This window comes from Kryptolebias marmoratus, linkage group LG19, assembly GCF_001649575.2.
Source record: "Kryptolebias marmoratus isolate JLee-2015 linkage group LG19, ASM164957v2, whole genome shotgun sequence".
NCBI lineage: Eukaryota > Metazoa > Chordata > Actinopteri > Cyprinodontiformes > Rivulidae > Kryptolebias > Kryptolebias marmoratus.
The window spans coordinates 715830-726947 of NC_051448.1; the positions used below are offsets into that span (position 1 = coordinate 715830).

At 46.1% G+C, this 11118-nt stretch overlaps 2 protein-coding genes across 8 annotated transcripts in view; both read right to left on the reverse strand.

Annotated features, from left to right (window-relative positions):
- snx14 (sorting nexin 14) overlaps positions 1–842 on the reverse strand; it is a 14498-nt gene extending 13656 nt beyond the window's left edge. For 2 of the 3 annotated variants that reach the window (XR_005234477.1, XR_001809271.3), the window contains exon 1: positions 412–842. Coding sequence is in view for 1 of the 3 variants with exons in the window: in XM_017439991.3 (XP_017295480.1) it covers positions 412–548 (137 nt within the window). In the remaining 2 variants the exon portion in view is untranslated. The remainder of the gene's footprint in view (positions 1–411) is intronic. The other variant, XM_017439991.3, reaches the window with a different exon arrangement.
- Positions 843–1692: 850 nt separating this feature from the next.
- On the reverse strand, positions 1693–10088 carry LOC108250218 (heterogeneous nuclear ribonucleoprotein Q). Of its 5 annotated transcripts, none has more exons than XM_017439990.3 (11): positions 9930–10088; positions 8439–8598; positions 8000–8118; positions 7668–7889; positions 7378–7554; positions 7163–7298; positions 6870–7075; positions 6630–6779; positions 6423–6544; positions 5483–5843; positions 1693–3640 (listed from the first exon to the last, which is right to left on the reverse strand). In XM_017439990.3, exons 1-11 carry the CDS (start codon positions 9930–9932, stop codon positions 3602–3604), a joined length of 1695 nt encoding a protein of 564 aa, XP_017295479.1. In that variant the 5' UTR covers positions 9933–10088; the 3' UTR covers positions 1693–3601. The 5 variants fall into 5 exon arrangements, with proteins under 5 accessions (XP_017295479.1, XP_017295477.1, XP_024858250.1 ...); XM_017439988.3 differs by having other exon boundaries at positions 1693–3643; XM_025002482.2 differs by having other exon boundaries at positions 5326–5843.
- Positions 10089–11118: the final 1030 nt, after the last annotated feature.

The window sequence follows — 11118 nt, forward strand, 5'->3', positions numbered from 1 at the left end:
CCACCACAGGGACACCTGGACAGGTGTCTGGTTTGTCACAGAGCTTAAGGTCTACAAAAATCAAATTAGGTTAAAAAGTGATTAATCCAGTTAGTTTTCTTCTTCATCGGGACAAAATTATTAAAATCAAATCAGCCGAATTATTGGTTTCTAACGTTTGTAACATTTAATACAGTAAAGTTTATGACTGAGTGACTCTGAAACAGGAAAATTATAATTTTCTCTAAAAATCCGGAACTTTTTCAGGCAGATTCTGCGCCGCTGAAGTTCCGCTCCTGAGGGCAGAACCGGGTCACGTGACGCTCGAGGTGTCCAGCAGGTGATGAGTCAGTCTTCATGAGCTGACCCACCTGTTGGGGGTCCTCTTCATGATCGGACCCACCTGTTGGGGCTCCTCCTCCTCAGACCCACCTGTTGAGCAGCACCGTCAGCGCCGTCAGGCCCAGCAGCAGGCAGCAGGACACCGGATACTGACGGCCGGCTTCCCGCAGGACGTCCACCTTCATCCTCCGCTTCAAGCCCTGCATGTAGGGGACAATACCTGCCATACCTGTCGGCGGAGGCTCCGGAACACCTGGGCGCGCGCTTCTGACGGCAGGTAAAGGACCCGAGCGGCCAGAAACCCGACAGAGGCGTCAGCAGGTCGATAAAAACGCTCAATAAAAACTACTTCATGTGATTAAACACATCCTAAAAACGAGCCAGGCTCGGTTCGGATTCGGTCCACGAACCAACTCGCGAAACTGACTGAAGTTTGAAGAGTTTTTCCTTCATTTTCCAGAGTTTTTAAAAAGTCCGGAGCGACTTCCTCACAGCTCCTAATCCCACCGCGGGTTGCCAGGTCTGACAGGAGGACCGGAATCACGCCTCTACGACACCATGGTAACCACACACTCATCGACAGCACTCTTAATGTGACAGGCAGGAACTCAGAGTACAAACTAAGCCTCAGACAAACTATCAGTCGGATCAGAACTTCTTGACCCGTGAGCAGCAGAAGGTTCTGATGGCCCCACAGGTTCAGGTTGATGGTTCTACAGGGTTCATGGAGGAGATATGAAGAGTTAAAAAGAGCCTTCACTTCCTGTTTGGAAGCTCAGAGACAGTGAGGGTTTGGCTGTGTGACCTCTGACCTCTGACCTCTGAGAGGAACCCATCAGTCCTCCAGCAGAGACAGATTTCAGGTCTGAATTCAGAGATCCAATCAGGACTGGGTTTTATGTTCTGACCTGTTCAGACTCACTTCTTCTTCTTCAGTTTGATTCTTTCATCTTGATTGTTTTATTCTTTCATCTCTGCAGCTGTAAATTATATTTAATGATAAAAATGCTGTGGTTCTGCAGGACCCAGATGTGTCTTTCTGTTTGGACCTGGCAACCCATAATCCAAACACCAGCACTTCCGGTTGGATGATTGTTTTTATTTTATGGCAAATCAGCTGAAATGTAATCATTTCTCAACTCTTAAAATCCTTTTATTGAGTTTAAATGTTGGTCTAAAAACTAACTTCAGTTTATAAAACTATAATAATAATAAAGTTAGTTTTTATCAGGCAGCTTTTTGATAACTAAATTAAGTCAGAAACTTATCAGTTTATTTCAACTGAGAATAAAACAAACAGCTTTCTGCAACCATAAAATGTGAATTCTCTAAACTGCAACAATAAAAAACGAGACAGTTTTGAGTCAAACACATTATTAGAAAAATAAGTTTAATTCATGTTTCTGTACAGTATAAAACATTTCATTTACAAAACAGACAAATTAGAGAAGAAAACATTTAGACTCTTAAAGCTGGAGATCCAACAGAGTCTTAGTTTAAAATAAAAAGCTGCACAATCATATCAGAAACAAGTTGAGTTTTTTTAATGGTAACACTTCAGACACAAGGCAGAAAACAGAACATTTATGAGGATAAAATCAGAAAAACTAAAGAATAAATCTAAAAACAAATCAGTTTACTTTCCTACAATTCCCAGAATGCCTTTCAAACCCTCTGAATCAGGATCATGTTTGTCCTGACAGGAGACAAAAAGAGACAAAATCTGTTCTCACTTTTATTCTTTGAAGATTTGGGTCTAATTGTCTGGAAGCTGAGAGTTCAGTGATGCATTGTGGGATTTGTAGGAGGGAAACAGAAACAGGCTCAGTCATTTTCAACTAAAAACGTTCGTTCAGAATCAGACTTTAATCTAATAAACCAACAAACACAGAGTCCGTCCTCGACGTGTCCACTTCCCTGAAGACGTTCGGCCTGATGTTCAGGCAGAACGTCACGGGACTAAAAGACCAGAAACCAGAGGATGAAACACCTGATCAGGGTCACGCCAACATGTCTTCATCAGTTTCTCAGTAAGATGGAGGGACAGACAGATGGATGGACAGATGGATGGATGGATAGACAGATGGATGGAGGGACAGATGGATGGATGGATGGATGAACTGTTGGACAGATGGACAGACGGATGGACAGATGGACAGATGGATGGATGGATAGACAGACGGATGGACAGATGGACAGATGGATGGATGGATAGACAGACGGATGGACAGATGGACAAATGGACGGAACTGAAAACGCGACCTTCTTGGCAGAAGAAGAAAAGGATTTCTGGACGGTTGTTTAGTTTCAGGGAACAGAAGCAGCTTCAGGTTCTCCACAAACACCAGAACGTTGCTGGAGAAGAGAGGTTCTGTGAATAACTTATGAACAGTTAATATCTTCCCTGCTGCAGATACTGCAGTGAACAAGTTTAACTCTGACAGGACTGATGAGCTAACGGCTAGTCTGAGGTGAAGGCTAACGCTCGTTTATAAACCTTCAGACCTTCATCAGAAACATGATGTTCCTCCGTTTGAAGATCAGAATTTCACTCTGAGGTCGCTCAGAAAGTTTCCTAGAACAGGTGAGATATTAACTGTTCATAAGTTATCCACAGAACCTCACTTCAGAAAGTCCAAACGGACCTTCTAAGTGCTGAGTCTGTGTTCTTTGGTGTTTGTTTCACTTAAAGTTTCTGATTGAATGAACTGAGTTCACAACCACAGCCTTTGGACTTGTTTGGACCTGGTCCTGGTCCTGGTTCTGAGCCATCCTGCAGGTTCTAGATGTTTCTCTGCAGATCCTGTTTATCCCTCAGTCCTTCAGATCAGGTGAGTCAGAGCAGAGGAACACCTGAAACCTGCAGGATGGAGGTGGACCAGGACCAGGACCAGGACCAGACACCACTGGTCCCCCACCAGGACGTGCTCCCCTGTGGAGGATGAACTGATTTGATCTTTGCTGATCTAAAAGGCTTCGCTCAGCCTGAGGAGCAGCAGCGTGAGGTCACTTCCTGTGCAAACCTGCCTCAGCTTCAGGACAGAAACCGATCCAATCTGAGGTAGCGGACAGTCCAACAGAACCCCTCCAGACCTGAAGTGCTTCATCCTGAAGGATGTCCATCATGGCTGAGATGGCTCCGAGTGAAGGGGCGGAGGCTCCTCTGGTTCTCCTCAGCTGTAGTGTCTGGAGTACCTTGGGAGCGCCGAGTCAGCTGACCTTACCGTTCCCTCGGCGGGGCGGGGCGGTCCGTCTTCAGCGCTCCACTCCGGGTCCGTCTTCAGAGCAACACATCAGGACCAGCCTCCTCGCCTTTTTCCTGCTAGTCGGGTAACAAAAGGAGACAGTTAGAGAAGGAAAACGGGACAGCGTCACATCTACACTCTTCTAAACGGCAGCTGGAGCGGTCACACGTGCACGCTCATGCTCTGAAGAAGCAGACAATCACAGCAGGGTTCCTGCACCGCTCAGCCCCTACCCTTCAACACTTTCACTGATTCTCTGTGGCATCAGATACAGCCCTGCAGGTTCTCACAGTCGACCTCCTGCAGGCTTGCAGCTACTTCACCTGGTCTGTGTTTCTGTCAGTCTGCTCCTTTCAGCTGAAGTTCTGATGATTTTCTTTACGGTAACTTTTAGTTTTTGGCTGCAGTTGAACAAGATTTGTAAATTGTGCAGCTGCAAACACTTTATTCCTGTTTTCCTTCCAAGCAGCCAGAGTATAACTAAATTATGGCTGCTTTCAAACTGAACCAATTAGCATTTTGAGCTAGAAAAGAACTAAAGTCTGGAAACTCAAATGGTTTCCAGACTTTATTCTCCAGCCGGCGTAGGAACCCTGTGAAGCTGAGCTGCGGCGAGTGAAACACACAGGAAGGAGAGAAGAAGTGAGCAGAAACAGGAGAACCAAATAAAAGAAACACGAACAGGTGAGTCATGCAAAGCAGTTATCTCCCATAAACATGCAGGATTAGTATCCAGGCCTGAAACAGCAAAGATCCTTCTGGGACAAGAAAAGCTCGACTCTGGGACTAAAATCAAATTGTGCTTTTTTCCCCTCCTCCCCCCATCAGTGGCTGAAGGAACTCGGGGCGTACGCTTGATGCTGCGGTGAATTTAGGACACCAATTGGTGAGACATCAATGTGTTTTTGGACATGAGAGGAACTCATAAGGATGAAGTATGTCACTACACATACAGAGCACTGAGACTACAGAAGTAGGTGGTTTGGAATTTGATGGCATGCAAGGTGACACTGTAGCACGTGGCCAACATCGGCAAACCTTTAGTCCACTTTCTTCCACAAGGAGCCTTAAAATTTGAAGGAGAATTTGAAGAGAGAATTTGCCGAAACATGAATTTGCAACACAATTTGAGGTTTTTGTACACGTGTGCGTCGTGTATGTTTATTAAAGCAGACAAACAGCAAAGAATACAAGCCAAAATGTAAAGCCAAAAAAGTAGGACTGCGCTGGTCCCGGTTTTTTTCTTCCCATAACAAGACACGCATTACTGTGACAATACAAATCGTAATTTCATTCGTTTTAAATACATGTTTAGGAGACATATGCTTTGTTGCTGTTAGCTATTTATAACATGGAAACCAGAATGACTAAAAACATACAGAAAGCTAGAAAGCCAAATAGCTCCAGCACATAATTGCATCTAAAAGATTTTTTTTAAAGTTTGCTGTGGAAAATGTTTTGCAACAATCTTAAAAAAAAAGGGGGGAAAGAGAAGCAGTTCGCCAGAAACAGGTGGGAGTGGCTACGTTTGGAGTCCAAGCGAATTGTTAAAATATGTACAAAAAGATCTTGCCAGATGTCACCAATTTGGAGGAAAAAAGGTGGAAAAAATGCAGGATTGAGGGCCAATCAGATCAAGTCTTTAAACCAAAACAAACCAGACGGTTTTTGTATCAAAGCCCTACGGTTTACTTCCACTGCTGCCCAAAAGAATCCTGATAAAATTCCTCGTTGTCAGATTTGTAACCGGAATAGTTACCAGAATGATCACCACCGTGGAGCGGTTGCTGAGCAATGGGTTGAGAGCCCCAGTTCTGATTATTGGTCTGGCGCCGTTTGGAATCTGGTTGGTTGTACCCGTCAGCTTTGCGCTTTCCTCCTACATTTCCACCGCGGCCGCCCCGCACACCACGTACCCCTCCTCGTCCTCGCGGCTGCACGCCTCCTCTTGGTCCGCGTCCGCCGCGGCCCGATCCGGACCCGCCGCGCTGGGGGAAGCCGGCCCTGCCTCTGGGTCCTCTGGCCGGTGAGGCTCCGCCCCCGTAGCCTCTGCTGCTGCCCCGCCCCCGGCTCGGGGCCTGGTAGTCGTCGTAGCCGTAGTACGGGTCGTCGTAGCCGCCGCGGTAGTTGTGGTAATCGTAGCCGTAGTAGTCGTAGTAATCCTCGTAACCGTAGTAGTCGGGGGGGTAAGAGTAGCCCCCCCGGGTGGCACCTCTGCCCCGACCCCTGGGGGGAGGCAGGGGGGGAGGGGGAGGGTAGTAGTAGTAATCATCATACCTGATGGAAGAAGACAAGAACGCAGCTAAAATAATTTGGGTACGAAGGTTTAGTCAGCGGAGGTCAGAGGTCAGAGGCTGATTCAGCATTCACACTTTGACTGTTTGATCTAAATATTTTATTTTACTACAGCGAAACCTAGCTAACATTTAGCTACATTTCTCTTCCAGCTCAGCTTGTCTTTGAACGAACAGACAGAATATCAGCTAAAAGCTGTCCAGGTTTGGAACACCTGCGGAGGGATTCTGACCCACTCCTCTTTACAGAAACTCTAAATCCTTTCGGTTCAGCTCCTCCACAGAAACCAGGACCTGAACGCTCGTTTGTTGCCTCGGTGACAGATTGGGATCTTCAGTGTTCTGGTTCTGATCGAAATTCTTTTGGACACAATCCCGTCGAGTAACAAAGTCAATCTGGACCCTGCTCACCATAATGCTTCCACCTCCGTGTCTGACTACAGAGACGTTTCTCAGGTCATGCTCAGTCGGGTCGTATTTATTTTTCTGGACCTTTAGTTGATATTCTGCTTGATTAAACTCAAAGCCCTGACTGAAGCGGGACGGCTGAGACGTGTCTTACATTTGTGTTTTGGCTGCTTGTCTCTGAGCTTTACGCTCCTTCCTCTTCTGATCCGGTGGTTTGGCGAAAACGATTTCAATGGGCTCGCCCTCCAGCTCCTCCCCATTCATTTCCTCCAACGCCTGGAGAAAAACATCAGAACCACGGATGTTAACGCGTGCGCTCACGTCCAACAGAAGAAGTCGGAGCAGAGGGTGGGGTCGTGACCTTCACTGCGTCGTCCCTCTCCTCAAAGTGAACGAAGGCGTAGTCTTTGAGCTTCTTTACTCGCTCCAGTTTCCCAAACTGGCTGAAGGCCTTCTCCAGGATCTCCTCTGTGACTCCGTTAGCAAGGTTCCTAACAAATAAAACCTTCACCTGCAGTGCAGAGCCGGAGAGCCTCCGTGTTAAGCCTTATTGCTCCAGGAGTCCGATCGGTTTCCTTTTTTAAAGATTCGTTAGGCTCACCTTGGCCATGACCTCGGGGTCAGGGTCCTCGATGGGGTCGGCCCACTCCACCGTCACCAGGCTGTTCCACACCTTCACCTTCCCGCTCATCAGCCGGCGGCGTGCCTGAGCAGCCGTTTTGTGGTCTTCGTACTCCAGGAAGCAGAAGCCTCTGTTCTTCTTCTTGTCGTCAGGTTGGAGGTACAGAATGACGTCACTTAGTCCTTCTGCTCAGAGACACAAAGAACGGGTCAAAGGAAAGAGTTCAGGAGGAGCTGAACCGCCGCAGATTCGACACGAACACCTGAGATTACCTGTGACTTTAGCGAACTCTTCAACAATCTGCTCCTTGGTTTTATTTTTGGGGATGGAGCCAACAAAAAGACGGTTGTTGGCAACAGATATACACACACCGATGTGCTTTCCAGGACGGATCTTGTAATTATTATACTGTAAGAAAACAAAATAAGGATCATTTTCATTATGAGCGCCTCTGTGATCCCCCCCCCCCGTTGGCTGAGTTTCCTACCAGCTTCACCGCCTCCTGAGCTGATTCTTTCGTGCAGAACGTGACGAAAGCGTAGCCCCGGTTCAGGCTGCTCAGGGGGTCCATCATCAGCCTGAGGTCCCAGATCGGCCCGGCTTTCTCAAAGAGAGGAACCAGCTCATCTTCGAACAAGTCACGGGGAATCTTCCCAACAAAAATCTGCAAGAGAACAGACGATATTTAGACCGAAGCTGCTTTTTGTTTTAGATCGTCAAGATTTTATTTTTTATTTTAAAGTTGAATTGGGAGTAAACAGAGGTAAATGAATTTACCTCTGTTCCAACGGTCGGCTGAGGCCCAGAGAACACCGACTGAGGTGGAGGTCCTCCGTACTTCCTCTGCCCCGTCGTTACGTCCAGCGTGTACTGGGTTCGTTCCAGGAGCTCCTTGATTTTTGTCTCGTCTGGTCCTTTCGTGGCTGGCGTCACTTTATTCCCCTGTTTCTCTCTCTGCCTGTAGGTCTTCATCACCCCGCAGAGAAAGGCACTTTTGTTCTGGAGCAGAAACAGAAACTACAACTCAGAACCGTTTCCTCGAATCAAAAACCCAAACTATGTGAAAGAGCTAAATAAACCAAAAAGAAGAAGAAGAGGAGGAGACCTACTTGTACATGTGACAGGTCGCTCTCTTTAAACTGGACCAGAACCTGCAGAGCTCCGTCTTCATTAAACTCCTTCAAAGCTTCGAGGGCTCGTTCATCCAGGTCGCTGTGTGCGACCAGACCTGACGAAACAACGACACAGCCCTGATGATCTGCCTCAGAGCGACCCGAACTCAAGACGTGGCGCACAAATCTAATTGAGCCCGTGGCTTCACCTGAAACATCTGCTCAGCTGCTGTACCAGCTCTGAATGAGACGGCCCAGTTTCTGACAGCTGGTACCGAACCCTGAGCTCGGAGCAGGCACAAGTCCAGGATATATTCACAAACATGATGAAGAGCTGCAGATGTCTCCACAGCCGCAGGTTGTTTAACTCAGTAAATATTAGGTTATAAACTCAAGCAGCTCAGGAACAATAAATCTATCAGGAAGCCGAACTTACCTGCGACGTACAGCTCATCTAGTTTCTCTGCTACTTTCCGAGACAAGCCGGCGTCTAACAAAGCCTGGAAATGTTCTGAACGGGTCGCTGCAGACTTCGTGTCCATGGGCTCCTCGCTGCCGTCCCCGTTGACGTGATCTGTGGCCTTGTCTTCAGACATCTGGACACGAAAAGGTCAGTTATCAGGAACAGAAAACACAAACTTTAATCCGGATTAATAACCTGCAGTTATAAGAACGGGAAACACGCTACAGGTGGGCAAAACTGAAGGTCATAATTATCTCACCTGAGGATCAAACATATAAAACCTGCAGAGCTGAGTTATAATTAATAACTCCAAAAAAACTACAGGTTAACAAATAAAACCTTCAACTTAGCTCAGTGTGAGGAATATATCACTTTAAAAAGGACATTTTATTTGTTCATATTTTAGAAACACCATCAGGGAATAAAGTCTGAAAATGTTTTTTATCCATAATTATCCAGAAAAATGCCAAAACTTAATTTAATACTTTAAAAACTTTGTAGGAATTCTGAGAAAGTTTCTTTAAAGTTAGTGCTGAAACGGACCTGTAGTTTAGCTCTAAATTACCTTTTAGATGGCAGTAAATCACATTTCATCCTCAGCCAGACCTAAACTAAAACTATTTTCAGTTTTTATTTATGAACCACAGGTATAAAACTAAATGTATAAATAATTTCTGCTGGACCTGCAATAAAACATGTCAACAATCAGAACTGGGAGGAAAGAAGTTTAATGTGAATTTAAGCTGTTTGTGTCATTTATCATTTCCTACTGTGTAATATGAATGTAGTTGAACACATAAAAATAATAATTAATAAAAAGTCATAACCCTGCACCATTATCTTATTATTGTTTGTTTTTTATCTGGAATAAATTTGAATAAAAGGTGATTTTGGACCCGAAGAAGCCTGGATACTGTTTGTTTTCCTCTTCTTTAAACCCAACCTGTGTAATAAATATAAGGTTACACCTGCCCAGGTGAGCCAACACTGAACTCGTTCTGCCTCGTGGGTCGGAACCGGCGGGTTAACGCGTGTTTGGCGCCATCATGGTTCGGATGAGCTGCTGTCACCTGTCACCGAACCAGAACCCAGACACGGAAACAAACCCCATCTGTGGGCCTTTTTGGGGCTCAGGGAGCTGACGGTGTTCGCTCCGAGCCAACAGGTTTCCGCCACACCTGGGCGCGTGGTAGCAACCACGGGCTCGCGCGGGCCTGGCCACTCACCGCTCCTGCTGACATTCAGAATAAAACCTCACGGCTCCTATTTTACACCTACACGTAGCTGAGTTTGTGCTGAACCTGCAGCATAATCCGAATAACTGCGCACGGATGACAGGGAGGCTGTTTCCCCTGAAATGCCGGTTAGCCATCATGGTGGTCCTGGAGAAGCCGGCCATGCACCGCGCGCGACGTTAACGTGCATCAAATACACCTGAAACAGGTGCCGCTTCCTGCTACCTACCATGCAAATTTAAGTCTGGGTGCACGATGCTGATCCGCCGTGGTGATAATAGTCCAAATTAAGGGAAATTGTTAGGCCGATAGTTTTCAGATTGGTTTCTTTATACCAGGGGTTAGAAAATGGCGGCGGTGTAACGTCGCGAGCTCTGCTATCTTCCTTTTAGAATAAACAGGGTTTCTGAACGAGGTCTTCAGGGGCTGCCCCGGTGTTTGGTTACAGTTAGCTGTTAGCACCGCTAACACGATCCACAGCAAAGTTAGCGCTTTTTGGCTGAAATACGCTGTTTTTATTTGATCAGCGCCTCGAATGACTGTACTGTCATGAGTAACGGTGACACCGAACTGATGAGAACCATCAGACCCAAACAATAATTAACCCGATGCTAACAGTAACACCGACCCAAACCTGCAAATGGAAATTAGCTCGTATGGATAAATCTGACACGATAACATAATGTACTGATCTTGTATTGATTTAATGCGCATCGTTACTCGTTTAAATGAGCAGTAACCTGAACCCGATGACTGAAATCGGGACCATTTGGCTTAAACTCGGTTTTGTCGCCAGTGTTTTCATTATTTTCGTTACAACACTAGGCACATGCCTTTTTAGTCAGCCGGGCAATGAGCCGGTTCGTAGTGAAGCCGGGCAGCGAAAGAGGCGTATACTCCGCCTGCCCGATTAACCACTTTGTCAGCCGGGCAACAAATGATGTGCACCTACTGGCTCAGACAAACTGTGCCATATTTCTTTAATTTTAACTTCCTTGTTTATAAATAGCTTTTAAGAGAGGCCCCTAAACTTTCAAAATGGTCTTGAACGACAGATACCCAGGATTTCTTAAAAGTATTTCAAACTTTTCTTTAAATAGTGTCTGTTTCTTATTCTCAAATTATATTGGTGTGCTCTGACTAGCTGTTAAACCCCAGCAGATGTAATAATCCTAATGATCCAAAGGACATAGAGCAGAGGAAATACTCCAGAAAGCCCAACACAAGCTGCTTAGTGAAAGAATTAGACAGATCCACTTCACCATGGAAGCGCTCTCACACAAAATTGGTCAGACCCACCAGAAGTTGTCCACTCTTCTTCCTCTGCCCTTGAGAGAAAAAGTTTCTATTTTTGTTGAGAAGGCCCAACTTTCACAGCATCAGAAGAGCAAGGAACGCCAACAAGGTAAGTTCTCTAG

Bases quoted from the DNA above. Each gene is read 5' to 3' on its own strand.
- LOC108250218 (XM_017439987.3), bottom strand. The intron at 6,780-6,869 runs GTGAGCCTAACG...TCTGCACTGCAG, and splicing joins ACCCCGAGGTCATGGCCAAG to GTGAAGGTTTTATTTGTTAG. The intron at 6,545-6,629 runs GTCACGACCCCA...GTTTTTCTCCAG, and splicing joins AGAGGGACGACGCAGTGAAG to GCGTTGGAGGAAATGAATGG.